Below are 22,479 nucleotides of genomic sequence, written 5' to 3'. Positions count from 1 at the left end.
TTCAGGGCTGGTGAGGGGGCAGCCCCTGGGGGATCCAGGGTCCAATCCCATCACTGTGATGGTTCAAGTGCCACCACCTGGGGCCTGGGGTGGGTTTCTAGCCCCACTTTGGCTGTGCCTGCCCATCCCCTGGCCTTTGGCCACTGTCCTGGGCTCTGAGCTTCACATCTGAGTGCTTGGGCTGAGCCAGGCCCAGCTGTCCGGGAGCAGCCACAACTGCAGTGATGTTCACCAAAAATGGGCTTTTTGCTGGGAATCAGCTCCCTCTGGGGGGTCTGCCCCACTGTAAAGCACAGCCCTGTGCCCTCACTGGGGTGGGTGCAAGGCAGGGCTGGGGTCCTGTGCCAGCACATGGCTTTGCATGGACCATGTCCTTATGGATGATGCCTTCCCGTGGGACTGCCCAGACCTGCCTGGCATGGACAGGTGGGAAGGTCAGGAGGTCATTTCCTCATCGATTTTGGGAAGGATTTAGGATTGAGCTGTTCTATGTGGTGCTGTGGATGTGTGTGGGCAGGGAGATGCCAGGCTGAGCTGTGCTGGGGAGACACCTTGATATAGTCCTTTTTCTGGGGTGGTCTCCAGCTAGCCCACACCCTTTAGGAACGTACCAGCAGCAGCTGCCCCCAAATCTCTACGGAGATTTTTGGGTGCTGGTGCACACAGGGTGCACAGCCCCTCGTGGCAGCAGTGGGTTCTGAGCAAAGGAGCAATTAAGGTCCCACACTGAGGATTGAGGTAAAGGAATTGAGAGGGGCCACCAGTTTGGGTTCCAAGAGGTTTTTACTCTCTAGGAGGATCCGGGGACAAATGACCAAAGTTTTAAGGGAGAACTGCTGCTTTTATGAAGGGGAGGGTTCAGGGGAGGGTATAACTTACAACCAATGAGGGGATCTCAGAGGAATCACTTAATGCAACCAATGGGGTTTACACAGGAGAGGGAAGAAGCCTCATAAACCAATCCTCCAGCCAGGAGGGGACAATTGGCAGGGAACATTTTGGAAAGAAAGGGGTGTAGAAACTTTGATTGCCATGGGTAGTGTATCGGATTGGTTTAACCATGTAGGGGAACAAGGGGAGGAACAGGGAGACTGACATAATGATGGGCAGACAAGTGGTGGGAAAACTCTGTGGTAAACAGGTCAGGGACTTGTTTATGAGGCAGCACAAAGGGGATACTTGGAATGCACCATTATAAACTTATAACGAAAACACCTAAAACAAACCAATTCAAGGGAAACTATTACAACAGATCAAACTGTAAAAAAACAACTACCACAACACCTGGCATCAGGGTGCTCACGTCCCTTACCTGCCTGCCTAAATCAAAAGCATTCAGGTAGATTCATCCAGGCATGTAACACCCAGGCCAGCTCCCTGCAGCCCCTGTGCCTCCCTGCCCTGAGCCCCTCTCCCTGCTGAGCCCCATGGCTAACAGCCAGTCACTCTTTCCATTAGGAAATCCATTTTTCAGGAGCATATAACTCAGCTGTGAAATTTCACTCTTGGCTGAAACTTGGCTCAGCAGCAGAGAGACTGGGAAGGGCTGGACCCAGTGGCTACAGGTGTGAAAAGAGCTTTTTACAATGAGCTTTTATAACTTGGGGAGAAATGGCTCCAATCCCTGCTCTGTGTTTTGCTGTGTGGGCCTCAGTGTGAGCAGTGGAGGGTAAAGACCAAAGCAAAGCAGCCACTCGATGCCATCACATCCCACCTGGGGAGAGGCACATCCTGCCCAGGAGGGGCTGGGGACAGACAGGAGAACTCACTGGTGCAGCAGGAGCAACACTTCCAGAGAAAGAGGAATTCTCTCCTGAAAAGGTAAAAATTTACACATCTCAGAGATCCACAAAACATGGAGGTGGGATAAACATATAATCATCAGCATCATCCCTGTGAAATCCTGGTGGATCTGGGTTAGATTTCAATGTCAGAGAATGTACAGCTCCTTCTGATCAGGTGGAAATTCTCATCTGAAGAGGCTTCCAAGTCTCTATCACCAGACTGTGAAACTATGTAAAAGCAGGCAAGCAGAACTTGGTTATTCCTGTACAATGAAAATATCCACGGTGTCTTGCATGTGGCTGGCAGGAAAGGGCCCTGTCATCCCAAACCATCCCCCAGACCTGCCACGGGACCCCCCAGAGACACCACACTGGGGCCCTTCTGAAAATCTCAGTAACACTTTTTAATATACAAGAATCAAAAGTACAGCAGTTTTACAATGTAGGAAAATTTCATACATACTATATAAACAACATATTTACATCAGAAATCACTAGGACAGTGGCATTTCTTTCACAAATATAAATTAATATTAATTACTGTTTTTAGTCAACAGGTTTAAAAGTCCGTATTTTTACAGTAAGAGTCCTTCTCTCCCCAGAGGGGAGGCAGAGGTGGGGAGGAAAAGGGTGAAAGCAGAAAAATATTTTTGTGTGCATCACAAACCGTTCACACAAGGACTTTAGCACTCGGTTCCGTGTCCATTTTGGTTGGGACCACATTGCCTGTCCCCACAGCAAGTTTTGGTCTGCAGGATTTCCACCATGTGAACTCATTACTTTACACCATTTCCAAAGAGGTCAGGCTGAAAAACTCTTTTTTTTGTGTGTTTTTTTTAATTGATCCACAGCAAGTTACTGCTTTTTTCTGCAAAGAAGCTGGAGGGAATCCCACAGCTGGTTAGGAAGGAAGAGCTGTACCAATGCTGACACAAACAGCACAGGGAAGTTTATGGCTGTGGATGTGTTCCCTCTGATCCCACTCCCGTCCCCGTGACTGTGTTTGGTTATGGTCCCTATGCTGAGGGGACATAAAATGCATAAGAGTGTGTGTGTGCGCTCAGGGAAGACTTTATCCCAAATCTCCTGCTCCAGCTTCAAGCAAAACCCAGCAAAGACTCACCCATCGTGAGTGGACATGGTGTGACTTCAACACCAGGCTAAAGTGACAGCGGGGACAGCTCTCCAGTGAATATGGGTAAAGCTTTTGCTGTTGCACAAGAAGGAAATCCCAAACAACCTCGTGCCTGGAACCTGGGATAAGCAGAAACCCCCACATCTCGACACAGAAAATGCCTCTTGCTGGGATCCAAAGTTTTCCTGCACCAGCCCTCACCCTGGTTGCCTTTGCTACACGAGCATGCCACGAACTTCCCACCGTGACAGCCCCGCACCGTGACAAAAACAGCAATTCTCTTTGCCCCTGCGAGGCTGCCTCCATTTTCACATTAAAAGCTAATACCTCTGAAAAGAAAGGACCTCTTTGTTGAATACCACAGCCTGCAATCACAGCTTAGTGGGAAATGTGCTCTCTCCACACCTCCCACCCCTCCGAGGGGGACTGTGGAAGACTTGCCTTCAGCTCGCCCTGCAAAGGTAAACACAAGTGTAACACTTTACCAGGGCAGCAAGTGCCCCTAAAGAAACAAAACTGCCCTGAATTCGGTGGAAATCTTGCAAGATAAAAACAAAAGGGGAACAAAACACTTTCCATGTGTCCCCTTAGAGCAGCAGGATGGGGAGGAGTGATGGCAGCAGATTTCCAGGGATATACTGCATGGAGGAGTATTAGTGTCAGTTTGCATGCGCCTTCCAAGGCACTGGCTGGAGTCAGGAAGCCAGCCCTGAACACCCATCTGCCCTCAGTCTTTTGGGGAAGGGACATCACAGCTTATTAGAGTCAAATACTGGCATCTTAACAGGAGGCCCAGCTTCTGTGCCCCACCTAACAGGAGTCTGGAACTGCCTGGTCTTTAACACTGAGCTCCGGGTGGTGATGCAGCCCCACACACCACGCTCAGGAGCCTTTGTGGTCTCCAGGGAACTCCAACCTGAAAAATAATCACCCAAGGTGCTTTTGGCCAGCAGGATGTGCATAACTAACCCCTCTCACCACACCAGTGTTCAGGCTGGACACTGGTTTGCATCAAGTGCTGTGGTTTGAATACTTGGAGTGTTTGCCCTGAAGTCCACTGAGCTGGGCTGCACATTCCTCTTTTCCCTCTGCCGTGCTGGGCTCTAAGATATTTGCTCCAAGGATCTTTATTGATCAGTCCTGAATTCCTCATTCTCTCCCTGCTCACTGAGGTGCTAAATCCTCAGGTTCATTTCCAATTTAGACAAACAAAAGGTCTATAAATGCAGGTACTTTCAGCAATTTAGAGTCACTGCTGACTGGCAGGAAGGTGACCATTCCCTAACAGTGATCACTCCACTGAATTCCTATTTCACTTTGTTCTACCATCCCTTATCTTTCACTTACAGTAAAGGTTTGTGATCACTGCTTTGTGAAGTACAGAGAGAAGTGATTTGCCCAGAGACTTTAGTGCCAGGCAGGTTAGGAGTTCCAGGATCCCCAGAGCCATCTTTTCATCTTGCATCTCCCAGCCAGCATCTGTTAGTTCCTGGAGCATCCAAGCTGCCCATGCCAGAAGAGAAGGGTTTTGTTATGAATTCCTGAGCCCTGTCCACTGAGAAATACTGTTCTCACAACAATTTCTTTCAATTTCTTCTGCTGGTTAGAAGTGAACTAAGCCTTTGCTAAGGATGTTGGCCTTTTTTTCCCAGCTCCCACTTACCCCCAGAGTCAAGATTTGCCAGTTCCAGCTCTGGAGATGGGAGGAAGATCCCCCCACCTCTTCTGTTTCAGGGAACACAACAGCAATCAAAGCAGAGCCAGTTTCTTGAAATGGATAAAGACATGAAAATGATAACGTGGTCAGGAAAGTGATGGATTGTCACCAGCATGGCTCCAGCTCATTTGGAGTCACTCTGCAGGGACATCAAGTCCCTCTTTCAACCAAGTTTGGCTGCTGAGGGACTTTCCTGTCCCTCCTTGAACATATCCTCCCATAGCCCCATGCTGATGACATACAAATCCCAGCCCAACCAGTTTATCCCCAACCAAAGCAGCATCTGTCATGTAACATCAAGTCAGAGCAGGCACACAGCCTTCTGCACCATCCTAAGCAGCATCAATCTGCCCTCTCCTTCTGAGGAAACACTGGCTGGGGAAAACTCCCTTGGGTCCATTGGACTGAGGAAAACAAAAACAAAACAACAAACGAGGCAGCAAGGCTGGTTCCATGACAGACCAGTTCAATGGTAAAAAAGGGGAAAGGAAATGGGAATCTAAACCAGAATCAAGAACTAGGGAAAATCTTCCTCCACCCACTCCCCCAAAATCCTCCTTGACCCAGCCAGATGATAGCAGCATGTTCAGAGTTTCTTGTTGCTGGCTTGGAGAAAGCAGCCACCGTCGCATCAACCCCGGTATTTCAGACGTGCGCTTCGCCCTCTCGGTCGCTTCACGCTTTCCGAATGTTCCAGTTATAATCTGGATTGTTTTTCTGTTCCAATGACCTATCCAGAGGTGACCTGTGATCAAGAGGTGACTTGGAATCGTGGGGGGATTTCTGAGAGGGGGGCGAGCGAGGGTCCGACACGGCAGGGTGGGCTGGAGGGAGGGGCTGTTTGTAATCCCCCAGTTTGTCTGTGTGGAAGGACCGGTAGTGGTCCGAAGGTCCCTGGCCATGGTATCCCATGGGCGGCCGGTGGTCAGACATCCGCCGGAAATCCTGCTGGTGGTAGTTCTGAGGCCTGAAGTCGTCGGACCGTCGGCGTTTGGAATCGTGGTGGTGCCTGTGCAGAGAAAAATGGGTGGAGATCAGCTCCGCAAAGCCACTGAGGTGAGGGCAATGCCTTAGGTTGGAAATGGGTGTGTGTATTCTATTCCTATCTGTGGAGCAGTTATCTTCTGTTAACTGGACAGTTTATCTCTTCCACAACCAATCCTCCCTCCAGGAGATCTCTTCTGTTAATGGGCCAGTGAGTGTCCCTGCATGGCTGATAAAATTACATCATCCCATTGTGAGATGCTCTGCCCAGAGGAATGAGCCAAGCATTACTATCTAGATATAATCAGAGATTTGGGAGACCACAGGCAGCCTTTTCCATTGGATTCCAAAAGGAAGACCAGACCCATCTACACCACCACTGCACCTTCAGAGGAAAACTCCACCCTTCTACAGGATCCCTGCTCCAACAGATCCATGCCTGTCACTGCAGGAGGGCTGCAGCCACCATTTCAATCAGACTGTTACCAACACCCTGACCCACAGGGTGTCAGGTCATATTCTGACCCTATCAGTGTTGTTTTGTATTACTGCATTATTTAATTTTTTTTTTTTTCTTCCCTAATAAAGAACTGTTATTCCTGCTCCCATATCTTTGCCTGAGAGCCCCTTTGTCGGAACTCAAAATGTCCCTCAGACATTTTTGGAGGTCCTGGGCCCAGGTCAGAAGCATTTGAGATCCTGGCAGGCAGCTGGAAACAGCTGTGATTTTGAGTTTGAGCCATGGAATGATTTACCAACTTTGCATGAAGAACAAGAAGTCACAAAAGTTTAGATATTATAGTAGAAGTAGTCACAAAGTAGAGGGAAGAATTTTTTAGTGCTGTGCAGGGGGGTTTTAATACTTGTACATGGGGGTCAGAGGTTTTAAGATGGAGGGATTTGGGCCTGTCCTGTCATCCCTCTTTCTTCTTCCTTACCTCCATGTTTTTGGTGATGTTGGCACTCACAGATTGGTTTAGAGTAGAAAGGCACCATTTAATATAGGTAGTAGGTATTGGGGAAAAATTATAAACATTTAACATGTAACGTACCATATAAAAGATAGCAGCAGCCCTGGGTGGGGGGAGAGAAGAAGACAGGGGACAGAGAAGATTTCAGGGGGGTGTGTGCCTCTGTCTGAACTGGTGAGCAAACCACAGCAGCCCAAGAGGAAAATCTTTTAGATAACTTGCAATAAACAACCATGAGACCGAACAAGAGACTGCTGAGTTTTCTTTGGAAGCACGGGTTGGAGGAGAGATTTTTCCACCACACGAAGCCACCCCGCGACCTAGGATGGTCTTCGTCACCCCTTAATTTCAAAATTCTAACAATTTGGAGGGAAGGGCTTACACTTTCCATTTCAGGGGAGGTTCCTGCCTTCCTGTCGTTCCAAACCATCGCTCACCTGTCGTAGTAGTCGCGGTGGCCTCTGTGGTCGCGGTCGCTGTTGTACTGCTCGTAGGGCCGCTTGCGGGACAGGTTGTTTGGTCTGTAGTTGCCGGAGCTGCGGTGGGGATCCCCCCGCGACCGCCGGTCCCCGTAGTGGTGGTCCTTGTACCAGTGCTGCTCGTACTGGTGGTGCCGCTCCCCGCCCCACATCTGGTTGCTGTTGCCGCCGTAGTTGAACTTTCGATCCCTCTGCCAGTCTCCTCGGTCTGCCGTGAGAAAAGAGCAACCTCTGAGTCTCTTTTGTGCTTTGGTTTCAACCCATTTGCTTCCCTGAATTGTCCAAGAAATAACAGCTATTGGTGCCCCTTTAACTTTTTCCTCCCTAAACAATGTGGGCCAAATTTTATCCTTTGAATATCTTTATCCTATCTCTTTATCATCCTCACAAATCTTATTCTGTCCCATTCTTACGTTCTTTTCCTCACTACATCACCATGTTTTCTATCCCAGCAGTGTTCTATCCCAGTGCTAGTGTTACGTTCTAGCCCATCCCCTTTAAACCTGAGCAGTCACAAGCCCCAGAAGGATTTGTGTCCAGGAGCATTAGGTCAGAAGGGAAGGTTTCTCCTGGCTTGCCAGCGCTCACCTGTGTTGCTGAAATGTCTCTTGTTTGGATGGCCGTAGTTGTCCCGGGGGTGCCCGTGCATCTGCTGCTGGGTGTGGGAAGGGGGCATGTGGATCTTCTGGGAATGGGGATTGTGGGGCACGTGGGACTGGGACATCACGGAATCGCGGCTGGAGCCCGAAGGCTCCGGGCGGAACTGCTTCTTCATGTTGGACATGTCCTCCTTCTTCTTCTGCTCCTGCAAGGTGGAACAGAGGGATACAGCTCAGCTGCTCTCTGTGAGCAATGGTCTTGTCTGCCAGGCTCTGGATTTTCCTGCCTCTTCGAGGTGAGCCAGCTCTGTGCTCAAGGACAGCACAAAGCTTGGTGGAGGACAGGCACAGTTTGGCAGCTGTGCTTCTACACCTGATCTCTGCAGGGCAGCGTGCCCAAGCTTTTCACTCCACAGGGCAACTGAACATCACATGCCACACCAAACAATGCTTTTGCTTGGTCAGAACAGCCAGGACAAAGTGACCAGAAATACCACATGAAAAAGAAGTCTAATCAGTCTAATCAGACTGTTTAGATGTTCAGAAAATCACACACTGCCAACAACAACAAAGAGCACCCACAGTAAGAGGCAGAAAGGATTGGAACTTCCAGTGCAGCAACTTTTAAGGACAGAAATCAAAGGGAAAGCACTTCAGCTCTCACCTCCTCTTCCTGTGATCTTTTCTTATGAGCCATCTTGTAGAGTTTGTGTAGTTTTCTGGCATCAAATTCTGTGAATTTTGACACAAATATCCATAGGTTCCTAGGAGGACATGAACATTTTCTGTTAAGTGTTACAGCAGCAGTTTAACTGCCAACAGCTTCCAAACCAATATCAAATTCCTTCTACCCTCTCTGGAAAACAGTCTCAGCTCAGGACAGGATGATCAGGAGGGCTGGAACCACATTCTTCAAAGTAAAATAAAGAGGTTTGCAGTGGTTTATGTGATTTAGCTTTAAAATCAATTTTAATGAAACCAGGACAACTTGAAGAGAAAAAATTTGCCTGAGACTGGTGATGGAAGACCATCCCTGAAAGTGTTCAGAGTTCAGGCTGACTGGAGCTCTGAGCAACCTGGTCTAGTGAACTGTGTCCCTGCCCATGGCAGGGGGTTGGAACTGGGTGATTTTTAAGGTTCCTCCCAACCCAAACCATTCTATGATTCTGTGATTCTGCAGACTGAGTGGACCAGCAACCACAAGATTTCATGGGTTAAGTAAGAGGCAAATGGCATATCCATCCACAAAAAAAAACCAAAAAAAACCCAAAAAAACCAAACAAACAAAAAAAAACCAGCAGCCTCTGACTACCATTTCAAAATATCCTAGACCAACTAAAGAAAACAAAAAGCTCCCTCACCTTCTCCATAGCTTGATGTGATCCTGGTCATTGTAGGCTTTAAGGCACTCAGAGATGCGATCACCAATTTTTAGCAGGCAGTTGCGTGTGTGCTCCAGCTGTTCTTGAACTGTCAGTCCCTTGTCAGGCTTATCAAGTTGCTTCAGTGCTTTTTTTACTGGTCTCATCCTTTCCTTGCACTTGAAAGAGCAACAGAGAGGAGAAAGTGATTAATTTGGCAGAGGGCTCTACATCATTGCCCTAATCGAAAAGAAGCTAATTCAGCTTTATCTGGCCATTAGGCAAGGAGAAATCAGCTATAAAATAACAAATTGTTAAACAAGCTGCAGACAATAATTAGTAGAAGACAAGATTCTCCCCACCTCCACTGTCCCTGCATTTTAGGAGGGAACAATTTGCTTTGCAAGCATTAATCACACATGGTCTGCCCCTGCACGGATCCTGTGGCAGGCAGAGAAGTGTATCCAAGCCTCCACATGCTGAACCAGCCACCCCAGCTGAAAGACTGCTCAATTCAATCCTGTCCAAGCCCATCTTTGGTCACTTTAATGCTTGCTTTTACCCGAACTGGCAGACATGAGATGAAAGCACCACGTTTTTCAGCCTGGCCACATCAACACTGCACACAGATAGGAAATCAGAAAGATTTTTTGACTGCCTGCCTGTATAGTTTGTGCATCACAGAAGGAAAGTTAAAGAAAAAGACAAAAAAACCCACAGGACCTGCAGCAAATACAGATATTTGTACTGAGAGAACTGCTTTGAAGAAGTGGTATTTCAGCCAAGGAGAATCTGCCATGACAACTTTTACTAAAAGGCAATTTTTACAACAAGCCTTGTGGGCATGTTTGCTGTGAGAGCATTTACACAGCTCTGCACCTCCTACAAGGTCACCCTCAAAACTCTCCTGCATTTCCTTGCTTGAAAGTGCTTCAGTGGCTCCTTGGCTTCTACAAGAGAGGGAATGTAAGGCTGCAGGGTGATCCATAACCCAGAGCTGCCAGCTGAGCACTGGGAAGTCACCAGCTGGCAGCACTGGTGGGCAGCTCTTGTCCAGGGCTGCCCTGCCCTGCTCCCAGATCAGCCAGAGGAAACCCCTGTGGGGCACTAGGGTGGGGGTCACACCCCAACACCTAAAACACATCCTTGGATGACATCTGAGCAAAGCCTGGCTGCCTCGCTGGGTTCTTGGCACTGCCCTCCCATTTCCCAAGGAAAATACTCACTATGCTGAATGTTTCTTGGTCCAGATCATCATCCTCATCTTCTCCAATGGGGATTGGCTCGCTCCCTGCAGTGATGTGGACAGGACCTTGTGATCTCTTCCCTTTACTTCCAGATTTGGCCTCGCCACCTTTAGGCTTTACAAGGACAAATTACACACATCACACGATGAGCCAGAATGGAGGATCCCCGGTGACCCAGCTAACAACCTCCACACCATTGTTACTGGCAGTTGCTAAACCTGGGCACCGTTCCTACAACTTTCCTCCCAAAATCTCCAACTGTTGAGCTTCAATGGCTCTGTTTAGCTTTACATCATCCATGAGGGAGCAGGGAGAAGTCAGAGCCAACAGTTTGGACACGAATACGATAGTCACACTCATGGGGGAAAACCAATGTTGAAGACTTGGAAGAGAGGTTAAAATGAAGAGTATCTCTCCCTTGCAAAGGATAGAGCTCAGGGTAGTCTCATGTCTACAAGGATCTGCAGCTTTATGTGATATCACTAGTTCTCAAAGCATGGCCTGTTCATGTACATTTTTGCCTATATGGCTTACCTGCAGTCAAAGACATACCAAAAATCACTGGAAAGCAAACTTTCCCCTACATAGGCAACAAAACTTCTTCGTTTGCACTTATGACCTTAGTGTCAAAACACACTGGGCATGTAGCACATACCTGTTCCTTGGACAGGTACTTCAGGTCATTATTATGGAAGCTTTTACCCCCCTTCCAATTTGCACCCAGCCTCAGGGCAGTTGTACCCAAAATTCAAGAGATATTTGAGTCTCCAGCATACCAGTGATGTTGAAACACTCATTCTGTTGAGTCCTGAACAGTGACAATGACAACTTACAGTCTTGATGGTGTGGACACATGGGTCATTTGGGTGAGTTTAAATTAAAGGGGAATACAGACAAGGACCTGCCAACCCTGTGATAAATCACAGCTGGACAGAACTTTGATCTGAGTGCTCCAGGCTCTTTCCTTAGCATGACCATATCCATGTCACAGGGACAGCTGTACTTTAAAGGCAGCTTGGCAAAATCTCTTCAGTTTTGGTCACATTCCATGAAGCTTTAGGACATACAGACTTTTCTATTTTTTATGGCAATTCAGAAGGGCTGAAAAAGGGATAACCCCTCACCCCACGGTGCTTCACTGATGTCTCTTCACATAGGGCCCTTAATGACTCCTAAGTCTCTCAGTTTGTCCTGCTCAGGGACTTCCCTATCATGCTGCTCCTGGAAGTACCACATACCTTCTCTTTCTTGTCTTTTGTCTTCTTTTTCTCTTTATCGCTTTCCTTTTCTTTCTTAGAAGATGTCTGTTTTTCCTTGTTCTCTTTGTTCTCTTTCTTCTTCTGTTTCTTTTTCACTGGGCTCTTGTCCAAGCCATCCTCCTAAAACATCAGTCACAGCACAAAGTTGGAGTCTCTCAACTCATGTACATTTTCTTCCATAAAACATCCTTGAAACACAGGCAACTTTTGAGGTCCATCCAGATTTACCCTCACACCTCTTTAAGCAGACATTGAGCCCTGCTCAAGCAGCTGCCATCCCCTAAATGTGACAAAAGGGTATGAAAACCAGACCAGCCCCACTCTGACAAGCTGGCAAGCTGCAGAGCAACCCTGCTCTCCTGTGCCAGCTGCACTCCAGAACGATCAGCCCCTGAGGTAGATACTGATCAGCACACGAACAAAAAGCCTCAGACTACGAGCCAAACCACTCAAAGACTGAACGTTTTCTAAGCAACAGCATGACCTTGGTAAACTCCAGCTTCACCACGGGCTGACGTGCCCAAAAGGAGAGGGAAACAATTCTTCTTTCTCTCCTTTATAAGGGCAACAGGCTTTGTCCTGAGACAACCTTTCCCCTGAGTTGATGTGTGGGTGTTTGTGGCCATTCTGGGATGCCCCAAATCCCTTAAAGCACTGAGCTAAAAGAATAGGTGGGAAAGGTCCTTCTTTCACACCAATAGCTGTATGGGTGGTTTTGTGAGTTTGCCAGTCCTGTGGGAATTCACTCTTAGTGCCTCTGACTCCTGGGGGCTTTGCTGGGAATGCCTCCCAAGGAAGCACAGCCCAAGGAAACCTGGAAAAGCCACTGTTCACCTGGGCTGACTCACCTTGACTTCCCCTTCTTCTGACTGGTTGTCTGAGTGCCGAGGAGAGGAGAGTTCATTCCCATGTTCATCTTTGACTTTGGGAGCCTTGTTCTCTTTCTTCACTCGTGGTTTCCTCTTCTTCAGCTTGCCCTGGTAAAAACACAGAACAAGTCAGGGAAGGCAAACAGCTACAGCTACTTCCTGGGGACATTTCCCATCTCCTGAACATTGTGCAAACAGCTGCAGGTCTTGAAGGCTGGCAGGAAACCTGATGAGCCCAAATCCTTCAGTAAGAGCAGTAATAAGCTTTTACCCTTCTTCCAATTTGCACCCAGAAAGTTAATTAGCATTTAAATGAGAAATACCACAAAGCAATCAGACAATAATTCCGTATTCCTTCATAGAAATAATGTCTGGGAACACAGGGTGTCTCCTGCCATCAGCCTATCACTCCCCCTGAAACCCTCAGAATTAAGAGGCCATATCTCACCTCTTCCCCATCTTTCATGTTTTCTTTCTTGTCCAGATCTTTTTTCAGCAGTTTCAGTAGATAATCAACTCGGGTCTGGAGCTGTTTTCCCTGAGGTTTTTTATCTGTCTCAACCGGTAGTATCTTTGATAAAGCAGAAAAAAAATATATACTCATAGGCACAAAGCTTGACAAAAGATTTACACATTAGCAGCAGCCCTTCCAAGCCCAGCAAAGGGCAGCAAATGCTGCACCTTCTAGGGGAACAAGAACAAGCCTTCCTTCCCCCTTCTCAGACTGTCCCTGTCTGGCCAAAGGCAAAGCTCCTATCAAGCAAGCATCCCCCCCCTTGGAATCCTGCAGAAGTTAAAGGATCCTAAGGCTTGCTAAGCCTTGCAAGCTTGTTATGTTCTCTTGAAGGAGAAAAATCCTTTACAAGCTATATTTGGGACCTCCAGTTGCAAAACTGAGTCCACTCGCCTTGACACCTCAGATTTGTTTGCGACAGCTTGGTCACAGCAGCCCAGTCACTCTGGTAACCTGAGACATTGCTACAGCAGGGGCACAGATGCACAATTTTTAGTGGAAAACAAGGCTGAAAGGTGACACTTTGTGGAGGAAATAGCTCAGCTTGCCAGCTAGGTTTGCTTCATACTTCACTGGAAAATGGGTGGCATGTTTCAGGCAGCTGTTTCCATTGCAAAATGCCTTTCTGAGCTCCACACATGGAGGGCTCTCAGGCAGAGCCTGATCTTTGCTAAAAGCACCAGCAGGGATGTCAGGGGAATGCTGCACGCTGGCAGCAAAGCTGGTGTGGAGATTCCCACTGCTCCTCAGCCCTGTGCTCCAGTTTCCACACTCTTTCCACCACACTGACACAACGGATGGTGGATTATTTTTAACCCAGATCATTTCAACATGGTGCCTGTAAACTGTTCTTGTGGGGATGACTGAGGAACAGAGGAACTAGATGGAGGCTTTCCAGCTGGCTGTGCTGCCATTCCCAGTCGTGTAACCATACCCTCAAAGCTAACACGGACCAGCCTTGACATAAGCAGTGTCAAATCCCTGAGAAATTATTTCCACTCAGAAATTCACACTCAGCTTCTTGTGAGATGCTCAAGGAAACATCATGTCACAGCCTCTTCTGTCCTGTGCATGGAACCACACATGTCAGCACTGCCATTTTCTGCCTGCATCATTTCAGTGTGGTTCACCTGGTACTGCCCACCAGATGACACAACTCTGCTTTCCATCGAGCACGCAACATTCCACGAAGGCCACTGTTTTCCTCATTATTATTGATCATGATTTTTGGAGTAGTTACAAACATAAACATCTGTTTATGGAGTAAATGAGGCATGTTTGCTATGAGCACTGCAATGGACCCAATGGAAGCAGCAAGCAAAGCCACCTACCTTGTCAGATAACTTCAACTCCGGATCTGTTTTAATGAGCTCCCAGTTTCCATAACCATGCTCGTAAATTCCCACTAACAAGCGAGAATCCTCCTCCACTCCCCAGTCTACATCAAAATGAGCAGCTTTGACACGGCACGTCAGGCGGTACCTAAAGGCATTTCAAACACGAGCTACTTTTAATGCTGTGGAGGATAAAGCAAATCCACACATCCAGGCTATTCTCTTTCCACTACAAAATCCAAATTCCCTGAGCCTCTTTCTGCATTGCCTACTTAGCCAAACTCACTTCTTCCTTTCCTCTGGGTCCGAGGGAATGGATTTGTGCAGCATTTCAAACTCCTCTTCGTGCTGGATGATGGATTTCACATTGACTTGGACACCAGAAATCTTGATGGTAGGACCTCGTCTCTTTCCAGGTCCCTTCCCTGCTCAGCAATAAAACATAACAATTAAGGGAACTCTTACAGAAGGAAGTGTCTCTGTAAAATGACTTCACAGACAGTGATCAAGACCTTGCCTGCAACCTCTTATTCAAACATAAGGTCAAAAATATAAATTTTCTTCCACTAACTCACTTAAGATTTTCAATTTAAACACCTCCCAGTATAATTTTCTTAAAAATACTTCTAAGTACACTGGAGCTGTTGATTCTGCAGTCTTGGTCAGCTGCAACAGGCAGACCCAGCAGGAAATCCATCCCTGACTCTGTATGTCCGAACAAACAGCAAAGAACAGCCAGACAAAGAGTGGGTGGTGATTCCAGCTCTGGGAATTGCTAACTGTGGACTCAGCTTTACTGTGGAGTGCACAGCACCAGCTTGATTTCCAGTCTCAGGAGCAGATAAAATAAGATCTGCTTTAATTTGTGGCCCAGCATTCAATAAGCTGGTCACTTCAGCCTCTCTCCACAAAAACCCATGTCCAGCAGAAGCCAACAGACCCTAGTGGCACTGCCCAGTCTCATCAGAAAGCTCAGGGGCTCCTCTCTGTGGGTGAGAGCTGCCTGGCAGAGATGGGGTGGTTTAAGTGTGTTCTTGTTCATTGCTTCTAAGTCACAATGTGGCCTCCCTGTCCAGAACGGGAATGGTTTCCTCACAAGCTCCATGGAACACTCCCAAAATCACCGTAACAGCAGCACACAACCCCCTTGCCTACCTTCTGCTGGATTTTCTTTCAGCTGCTCCTCGTATTCCTGCATTGCTGACACACAGCTGTTGTGGATGAGCTCCCCTAAACGCTTCAGGTCAGCCACAGACTTATCCACCAGCTCAGCATCCCGGGCAATGCACTCCAGCCTGGGGAACAGGGAGAGTTTTGTGTGTGATACAGCAGTTCTTCCCTCAATCATTTCCTATTCAATTGTGTCACAGCTCAGTGCTGTACAAATGTGAATGTATGAAACATGCACGAGTTGAGTTCGTGCAGGAAGTAACTCAGGTTTTTGTCTTTTTTTTTTTTTTTTGGTCTAACAGCTGCAGTGCAGATGTAGCAAAACTGATCCAATCATGTGGATTTTTTAGTACTAAAGCAAAGGTGAGAACTGTCTCTCTTAGGGATAACAGGGACCCTCTGTGACTGTCCAGTATTCCCTCAGGCTTTTCCAGTGCCACATTAGCTCCATTTGATGGTCCAAAGCTGCCATCTGCTGTCCCTTTTGCCTGCCTGAAGTCAGGAACATCAAGACTCACACGCAAGCCTTGTGTTTCATACCAGAATAGAACCAGCTGAAAAAGCACTGAATTTTTCCTATAATACATTTAGGGAACTCTGCCTCAGCCCTGAGACCTTTCCAGAGCCAGCACAGGGCCAGGGCTCTGCAGATCCACGTTTAAGGATGGTGCCTCTCTTTGTTTCCCTTCAGGAGGGACAGAGCATGGAGAGATGCTCCAAATTCAGTCCTGAGGCTAACGTGCATAGAGAAGCTTGGCAAGTGTTTTGGGCAGCATTTGTTGTTCTGACAGCTGCTCCCTCTCCTTTCTGGGCAGAGTGGGAATGCCCCAAGGGCAGGACTGTGCCAGCAGGACCCTGCTGTGTCACAGCTCAGCACCACGACTGCTCCAGCTGGTTTTTAGCCAGTGTTCATCAGTGCCCATCAGCAGAGACACCAGGGAGTGTACAGCAGTGCCTGGGGTCTGATGGCAGGGCAGAAAGGCTTGTGCTGCCTGTGGAGGTTGTGTCACACACCCAGAGCAGTGTGTGCCTGGCTGTGCTCACAATGTGCCTCCATGATTCCCCTCTGGAGCAGAGCCAGCTTGGGACTCACCGTTCAAGAGGCAATCCAAACTTCTTGTAAGCCTTGATAAACCTAAGGAGAAAAAAACACCAAAAATATCCTAAACTAGCTGCCATAAAAAGTAGGTCCAATATCACAAATATGCTTGAATATATTAATTACAGCCTGTCACATTATCAGCCTTGCATTCCCCACTGATCAGCTCAGCATCCCTCAGCACTGGGAAGTCTCATCCATTAGCCCCCACAAAGAGTTTTGTGACCTTGGCTGAAGAAGAACACAACATTATTATGAATGTTGAGTGTTTGACAGATGAGGGAAAATAAAAGGATAGTGGTAACTGTAGGGCAAAAAAAAAAATAGAAGGATTGGCTCACACCATGTCGGTAATTATTAACTTCATTTTTCCAGGAAGAAAAGAGGCATTAAATCAATGTCATTAGTAATTTTAAAGCTTGGGCTGTAAATAAAACTTGGGCTGTAGCAACCCATCACAGAAGAACCAAATGTGGTTCAATCCATCACTGAGGTTTGCAGATGAGGTTTGCTATTTATTTTCATGTCTTATTTTTATTGTGGAAATCCCTTCTGTGGCTAACACATCTTTAGAGCAAGAGTTGCTGCAATCAAACATTGCCTTGAGCTGGGAGTAGACACAATGGCTACAACAACAGGTTATTTTTTAAATTAATTAATTTTCTGCCTTCTTATTTTCATTTTGTATTCTTTCAGCCCCTTTCTGCTACATCACAATAATCTAAATGGCTGTTATATTGCATATTATAATATGTCCTTCCTGCTCCATGGTTTCAAGATGGTTATGGGGCAGTTATCACAGCCCAAAAACTCTGTTATCTGCTGCTTAAAAATAACCAGCTCAGAGACAGAGAATAAGGAAAACTCATAATTCCCTCTCTTCCATCTTTGGCTGAACATCTGGGTAAAGCTTTAAGACAAAGATCTCTGGGAAAGACTCAAGAATTAGAAGGTAGGAGAAGAAAACAACGTTCTGAAATTCAGTCTCCAGCTGACTTCAGAGACTGACACACTCAGATCAACAGGACCAGTGCTTCTCATGAAGGCATTTTGCCAGAGTTTGCCTTTCACTGAGAGCTTAAATCAGCAGGATGACTGCCAGAAAAATGTCAGGAAGGCCAGAGCCCTTGGCTTCTCCAGCTCTGCAGCTCATGGCACCTAAGACCTCACATGTTATACAGCATTAGCTCCATCCACTTGGCCCACAAAGGGCAGTTACAGCATGGATTAATTTTAAGAACGTACCAAGCTTCAGTGTAGCCTGACTAAAGACAATCCAGTCCATTCTGCACTGATCTGAATGTTAAGGTCATCAGCTGGGATCAAACTGAATTATATAAAGGTACAGAAGCTGTGCCAGTGAACAAGCTCTAACACTGACATGCTTACAGGTGAGCACATTCTGGATTAATCTGGGATTTTCTCCACCTGCATGGGATTTCTATATTTGTCTTCTGGACTGTCTCTCGTGCCCAGCACTGACCTCCTGATTTCAGCATCAGTAAATCCCTCCACAGTGTCTTTTCTAACGCTCCGAGGGCGTCCCCTGCGCTTTGGTCTCTTCTCGTCGTCGGTATCGTCAGTCTCGCTTTCTGACCCAGATGATCTCTGCAGCCTTCTCTTGGTCTCTGCATCGGATTCACTGTCATTTGTCTGAGCCTGCACGTGCCAGAGAAACAGCAGGACAGTGAACAACTGCTCATCTAATCAGCTAACAACCTCTTCTGTCCCTCCGTGCACTAGCACTATTTAATGGACTGTGCAACACCAGAGCATCCTTTCCTGAAGGTGCAGGAGCCTATGTGACCAGCCCAGAGAGGCTGCACACCCTTGCAGCTCCCAGCTGGCTGACGTTGTGGTGGCCATCCTCCTTTTACAATTGCATTTTGATCTACTTAGAGATGTTAAAATACTGATTTCCATGGGTTTGTGCCACAGTCCCTTAGACTATTTTGAAAACCAGGACACCTCAAAAATTAATCTGGATTTATCCAACATGAATTATCCTTCTCTGTGTTTTTCACATCAATGTTTTTCTCCAGCTCACCCTATAAAACAGTTCTAACCCCTTAAAGTCCCACGTCCTAGCAGAGCATCCTTGCACAGTCAGTTTCTTTTGAATTTGGGTAGATCCCATTACATAAAGAAGAACTTGGGAAGACATCATCTCTTTTGCTCCTCAGGATCCAGATTTAGGCAAGAGCCACGAAAGGAGCAAGAGAGCCCAAGGAAAAGATACAGCCAGAAAATGGCAAAATTTGCAGCAAAATCCAATGCACTTTATGGTCACTACAGATTCTTTTGATTTTGTCTGCTAAGGTGAGATGAGTTGCACCAAGTTCAGTCTGGGCCCTCAGGCTGCATCCCAGACCATTGACCCAATGCACAGTGCCAACAAGAGGTCACTGTGCTACCTCTGTGCTTTATTCCCAACCAACTTTGGAGGAGGGAAAGATGCTCAGATGGCAAGGAGGCTTCCCCTGAGCATTCTCTTTGGCAGCTCCCTCCTCCAGCCTCTCATCCCCTCAAGATGGGTTGTACCTTTTTTGTTGAGCTCCGGATTCGAGGCAGCATGTAGATTTCCTCCAATTCTTTCTGCCTTTCTTCCTCCTCCACCTTTTTCCTCTGCTCTTCTGGAATGATATCATCCCAGTCCTTCTGGGACCGCTCATCCAGCTCTGTCTCTTCCTCCTCCATGGTTGCAAAGTTGGCAACCTTTTACAAGCAAAGAAGTTTCAGCAATTCCCTCCCCTGGCAGGAACACCCCAGAGATGTCTGCTAAGCCTCAACTCTTTCTCCATAGGAATTCTGCCAACACTTCCATAACTACTCCATAATTGATCCCTATGCCACTACATTCCTGGCTCCTTGCCACGTCTTTGGACTAACAGCTTTTGAGGAAGTACGTGCAGTTTAAGAAGTACTGCTGAGTATTTGTAAATTATTCGGTTTGTTTCCAAATTTGGTAAATTCTGCATTTTATTCACAGCCATCAAAACCACTTTCCTGAAATTAAATTAATACCTACCTCAGGGGGGGTTGGAAATGGATGATCTTTAAGTTCCGTTGCAACCCAAACCATTCTGAGATCTCTCCGAGGTGTTCCTGCCTGTTACTGACCTCACCTCCATGGCAGGGTGTGTGGGGAGCCACATTCCCACACCCCAGTACAGAGCCTGGGTCCATACCTTGAACTGGGAGAGCAGCTCGTCGGTGGCACTGGTGGACACCTCATTCTCCCGTGTTTCAGCCAAACGCAGAATCTCATCGATGTCCATCTCCTGCCAGTCAGGGAGAAGGAGGGATAAAGCAGAGGGTGCCAGGCACAGCAAGTAAGAGGAAGTAAGAGGCTTTGAGAACAGGCTCGTGTGATGATATGAGCTAAATAAAGTTCAAATATCTGCAGGGTGCCATCCCAGAGGGCAGGGATGAATTATCTCCGGTGGTACCACAAAGTACAAATAAGGTGACAGAACAGAAGGAAAGGACTATCAAGGCTGAACAGTGGGGAAAATTTCCAGGCAGTGAGATGTATGAACTGTAGACTGTCTCCCTGGGAAGAAGCTCTGTTGCTTGAGAGAATTGCTCTCTGCATTAAGAGAACTGGTCAAAACACTTAATGCTAAACTGTCAAGCAATGTTGCACTGAGGCAAAAGAGAGCAACCTGTTCACTGCACTGTGCTAACTCCTGCCTCGCTCAGAACCACCAAAAAAGGGTGCTGAGCAAGTGCTCAGAAGGGGCAGGGAGAGGAGCCTTCAGCAGGCTGTGCTATCACTAGCTAATAACCCTCAGAAGGCAAGGGACTCCCTTGGTGACCATTACTATTTAATCCCTAACAACAAAGCTCTCCTCAACCCCTGATCCACCAATCCCAGACTTTGCTTCCAGAGTCTCCAGACTCCCACATGTCCTATTCACCAACTTGCTCTTATGCACAGGGCAGGAACAAAGCAGGAACAACCACACAAAGTCCTTCGTGCAGACCTGGAGAGCACTAGAGACTGCTATGTGATTTCAATTTCAAACTACCTGAGGCTCTGATTCTTCCCCTTCAAGCTCCTTGAAAAGATCTTCAGCTCCAAACTTCAAAATAGCTGTCAGCTCCTCTTTGTTGAAGGGATTTGAGCTGCAAGAAGAAAAGAAGGAAAAGGTGTTTTGAGCTGTTCAGACAGAACTGCTACAGCACAAAACCATACCAAAGTTTTTCCTAATTGAAGCAAGGACTAAGTTTTCTACCTGGCACTATAAAAAGCTTTGTTATTAATCTCTTTCCTGCTCTAGCACAGACAAAGACTACAATGGGAACCACCTCCATCTACTGGGGGAAATGAAGAGAATCTGAGGTCACTGCCAAAATGCAGCTGTTCCACAGCCAGGTTCCTTCAGACCAGGATGATCTGTGGGTGGAAGACAGAAGCAAAAACTAATTTTAAATTTCTGACCATCTTTATCCTATGTATCCAAATTAATGGCTGCAGAAGCCAAATCAGTGTAAGCTGCCATTATTTATTAGCTTTCTGCCCTGTACCCTGTCAAATAAATACTGGGAAATGCCAGCAGGGGAATCTGGTTATGCCATGTGTTCCAGACATTTCTGCCTCCTGACACAGCCACGTACTTGGATCTCCCAGAGTTGTTGTCCAGGACAGTCCGGCCAGTGGTGTCCATACGCTGGATAACCAAATGATCCAGCACCATTTTCTTCTTGGCTCTCTCAATGATCTCCTCCTCCACTGTCCCCTTTGTGACCAGGCGGTAAATGTTCACCTGAGAGGCAAAAAGAGACCACAGCTACTTCCTGGACAGGCTCTGCTCATACAGCAATGCATCCCTCAGCTGTTTTCACTGGGCTGCTGACATTGTCTCTTCATGTACAGATGTGCTTTTTCAGAGGAAAAACAAGCACATTCTCTCTGTATCTCAGGAGATCCAGTTAAAATCAGGATGGTTAACACAGATCCTGTAGTGTGCCTAAGCACAGAGTAAAAATCTTCTGAAACAATCACTCTAAATTCAAACTAGCACCAAACTAGCTTTTCACATATCTAATAACCTCTAGTAAAGGTGGATGCTTTACTCTTAAAGTTTTTCAAGGCAAGAAAGAACAAAGTCCTCTAGGACTAGGCAGAGAAGTGCAATGCCATGGGTTGGGCTCTGGGTATGTTCAAAACCAACAGAAAGACTTGGCATCTGGCAAATCTGGGCTGATTTTTGTTTCCTACTTTTTAAATGAGATTCCCTTGGGCAGCACTCTCTGGAGCAAGGACTGGCACAAAAAGCCCATGTTTTCAGAAGCTTTGGTGAGGTGAGAGTATGTTTTGATGCACACTCTGAAGCCACAGTGGAAACAACCCAGGCAGCTCTTCTGACCTGCTTCTTTTGTCCAATCCGATGAGCTCGGGCTTGAGCCTGAAGATCATTTTGGGGGTTCCAGTCCGAGTCAAAGATAACAACAGTATCAGCAGAGGCCAAATTAATTCCCAACCCTCCAGCTCTTGTTGACAACAAGAAACAAAAGTCCTGGAAAGGAAAAAATAAAAAGCATCCATGAGTTAACCACCTTGTAACTGTGGGCATAAAATAGCAGTGGTGATTCAAAGGCTGTAAAAGGGAAGGTTCTGCTGCACTCATGCTTCTTAAAGCAGAAAAAGGATTTCCTTCCCATGTCCCCTGTTCTTGCAGGCTGAGCAGCACCAGTCATTATGCCCAGACCCAGGGTGAGGCAGTGCTGGCCCAGGTGAAGGGTGTGCTACTCCAGGCATGAATCAATATGGGAGAGCAACACAAGCAGCTCAAGGCAAGGGCACCTTGGAGTCACTTCTGAAGGTCAGACCACATTGCTCACCAGACTCCTGCAAAGGCAGCAGGCAAACACCTGCTTTTTGCTGCCTGAATCCTGTTAGGAGTGAGATCAGCAAAGAACTGACTGTGCCAGGTTAGAGCTAAGATGCCTGA

At 47.1% G+C, this 22,479-nt stretch overlaps 1 protein-coding gene across 5 annotated transcripts in view; it reads right to left on the bottom strand.

Moving 5' to 3' along the window:
• Positions 1 to 2,164: 2,164 nt before the first annotated feature.
• The window catches only part of CHD2 (chromodomain helicase DNA binding protein 2), a 70,927-nt gene continuing 50,612 nt past the window's right edge, over positions 2,165 to 22,479 (bottom strand). For all 5 annotated transcript variants that reach the window (XM_021530330.2, XM_077785926.1, XM_021530331.3 and 2 more), the window contains 19 exons: positions 21,895 to 22,044; positions 21,143 to 21,291; positions 20,554 to 20,650; positions 19,711 to 19,803; positions 19,064 to 19,237; positions 18,006 to 18,181; positions 16,517 to 16,558; positions 15,409 to 15,548; positions 14,540 to 14,678; positions 14,251 to 14,401; positions 12,854 to 12,976; positions 12,385 to 12,513; positions 11,516 to 11,656; positions 10,257 to 10,391; positions 9,031 to 9,209; positions 8,334 to 8,433; positions 7,659 to 7,875; positions 7,029 to 7,278; positions 2,165 to 5,645 (listed from right to left, as the gene is read on the bottom strand). In XM_021530330.2, the coding sequence (XP_021386005.1) occupies positions 5,312 to 5,645; positions 7,029 to 7,278; positions 7,659 to 7,875; positions 8,334 to 8,433; positions 9,031 to 9,209; positions 10,257 to 10,391; positions 11,516 to 11,656; positions 12,385 to 12,513; positions 12,854 to 12,976; positions 14,251 to 14,401; positions 14,540 to 14,678; positions 15,409 to 15,548; positions 16,517 to 16,558; positions 18,006 to 18,181; positions 19,064 to 19,237; positions 19,711 to 19,803; positions 20,554 to 20,650; positions 21,143 to 21,291; positions 21,895 to 22,044 (2,919 nt within the window). In that variant the 3' untranslated portion in view covers positions 2,165 to 5,311. The remainder of the gene's footprint in view (positions 5,646 to 7,028; positions 7,279 to 7,658; positions 7,876 to 8,333; positions 8,434 to 9,030; positions 9,210 to 10,256; positions 10,392 to 11,515; positions 11,657 to 12,384; positions 12,514 to 12,853; positions 12,977 to 14,250; positions 14,402 to 14,539; positions 14,679 to 15,408; positions 15,549 to 16,516; positions 16,559 to 18,005; positions 18,182 to 19,063; positions 19,238 to 19,710; positions 19,804 to 20,553; positions 20,651 to 21,142; positions 21,292 to 21,894; positions 22,045 to 22,479) is intronic.

Source organism: Lonchura striata, chromosome 11 (assembly GCF_046129695.1).
Source record: "Lonchura striata isolate bLonStr1 chromosome 11, bLonStr1.mat, whole genome shotgun sequence".
In the NCBI taxonomy this organism is placed as follows: Eukaryota; Metazoa; Chordata; class Aves; order Passeriformes; family Estrildidae; genus Lonchura; species Lonchura striata.
Note: the sequence above shows the minus strand (reverse complement) of the source record. Positions and strands in the feature narration are given on the sequence as shown.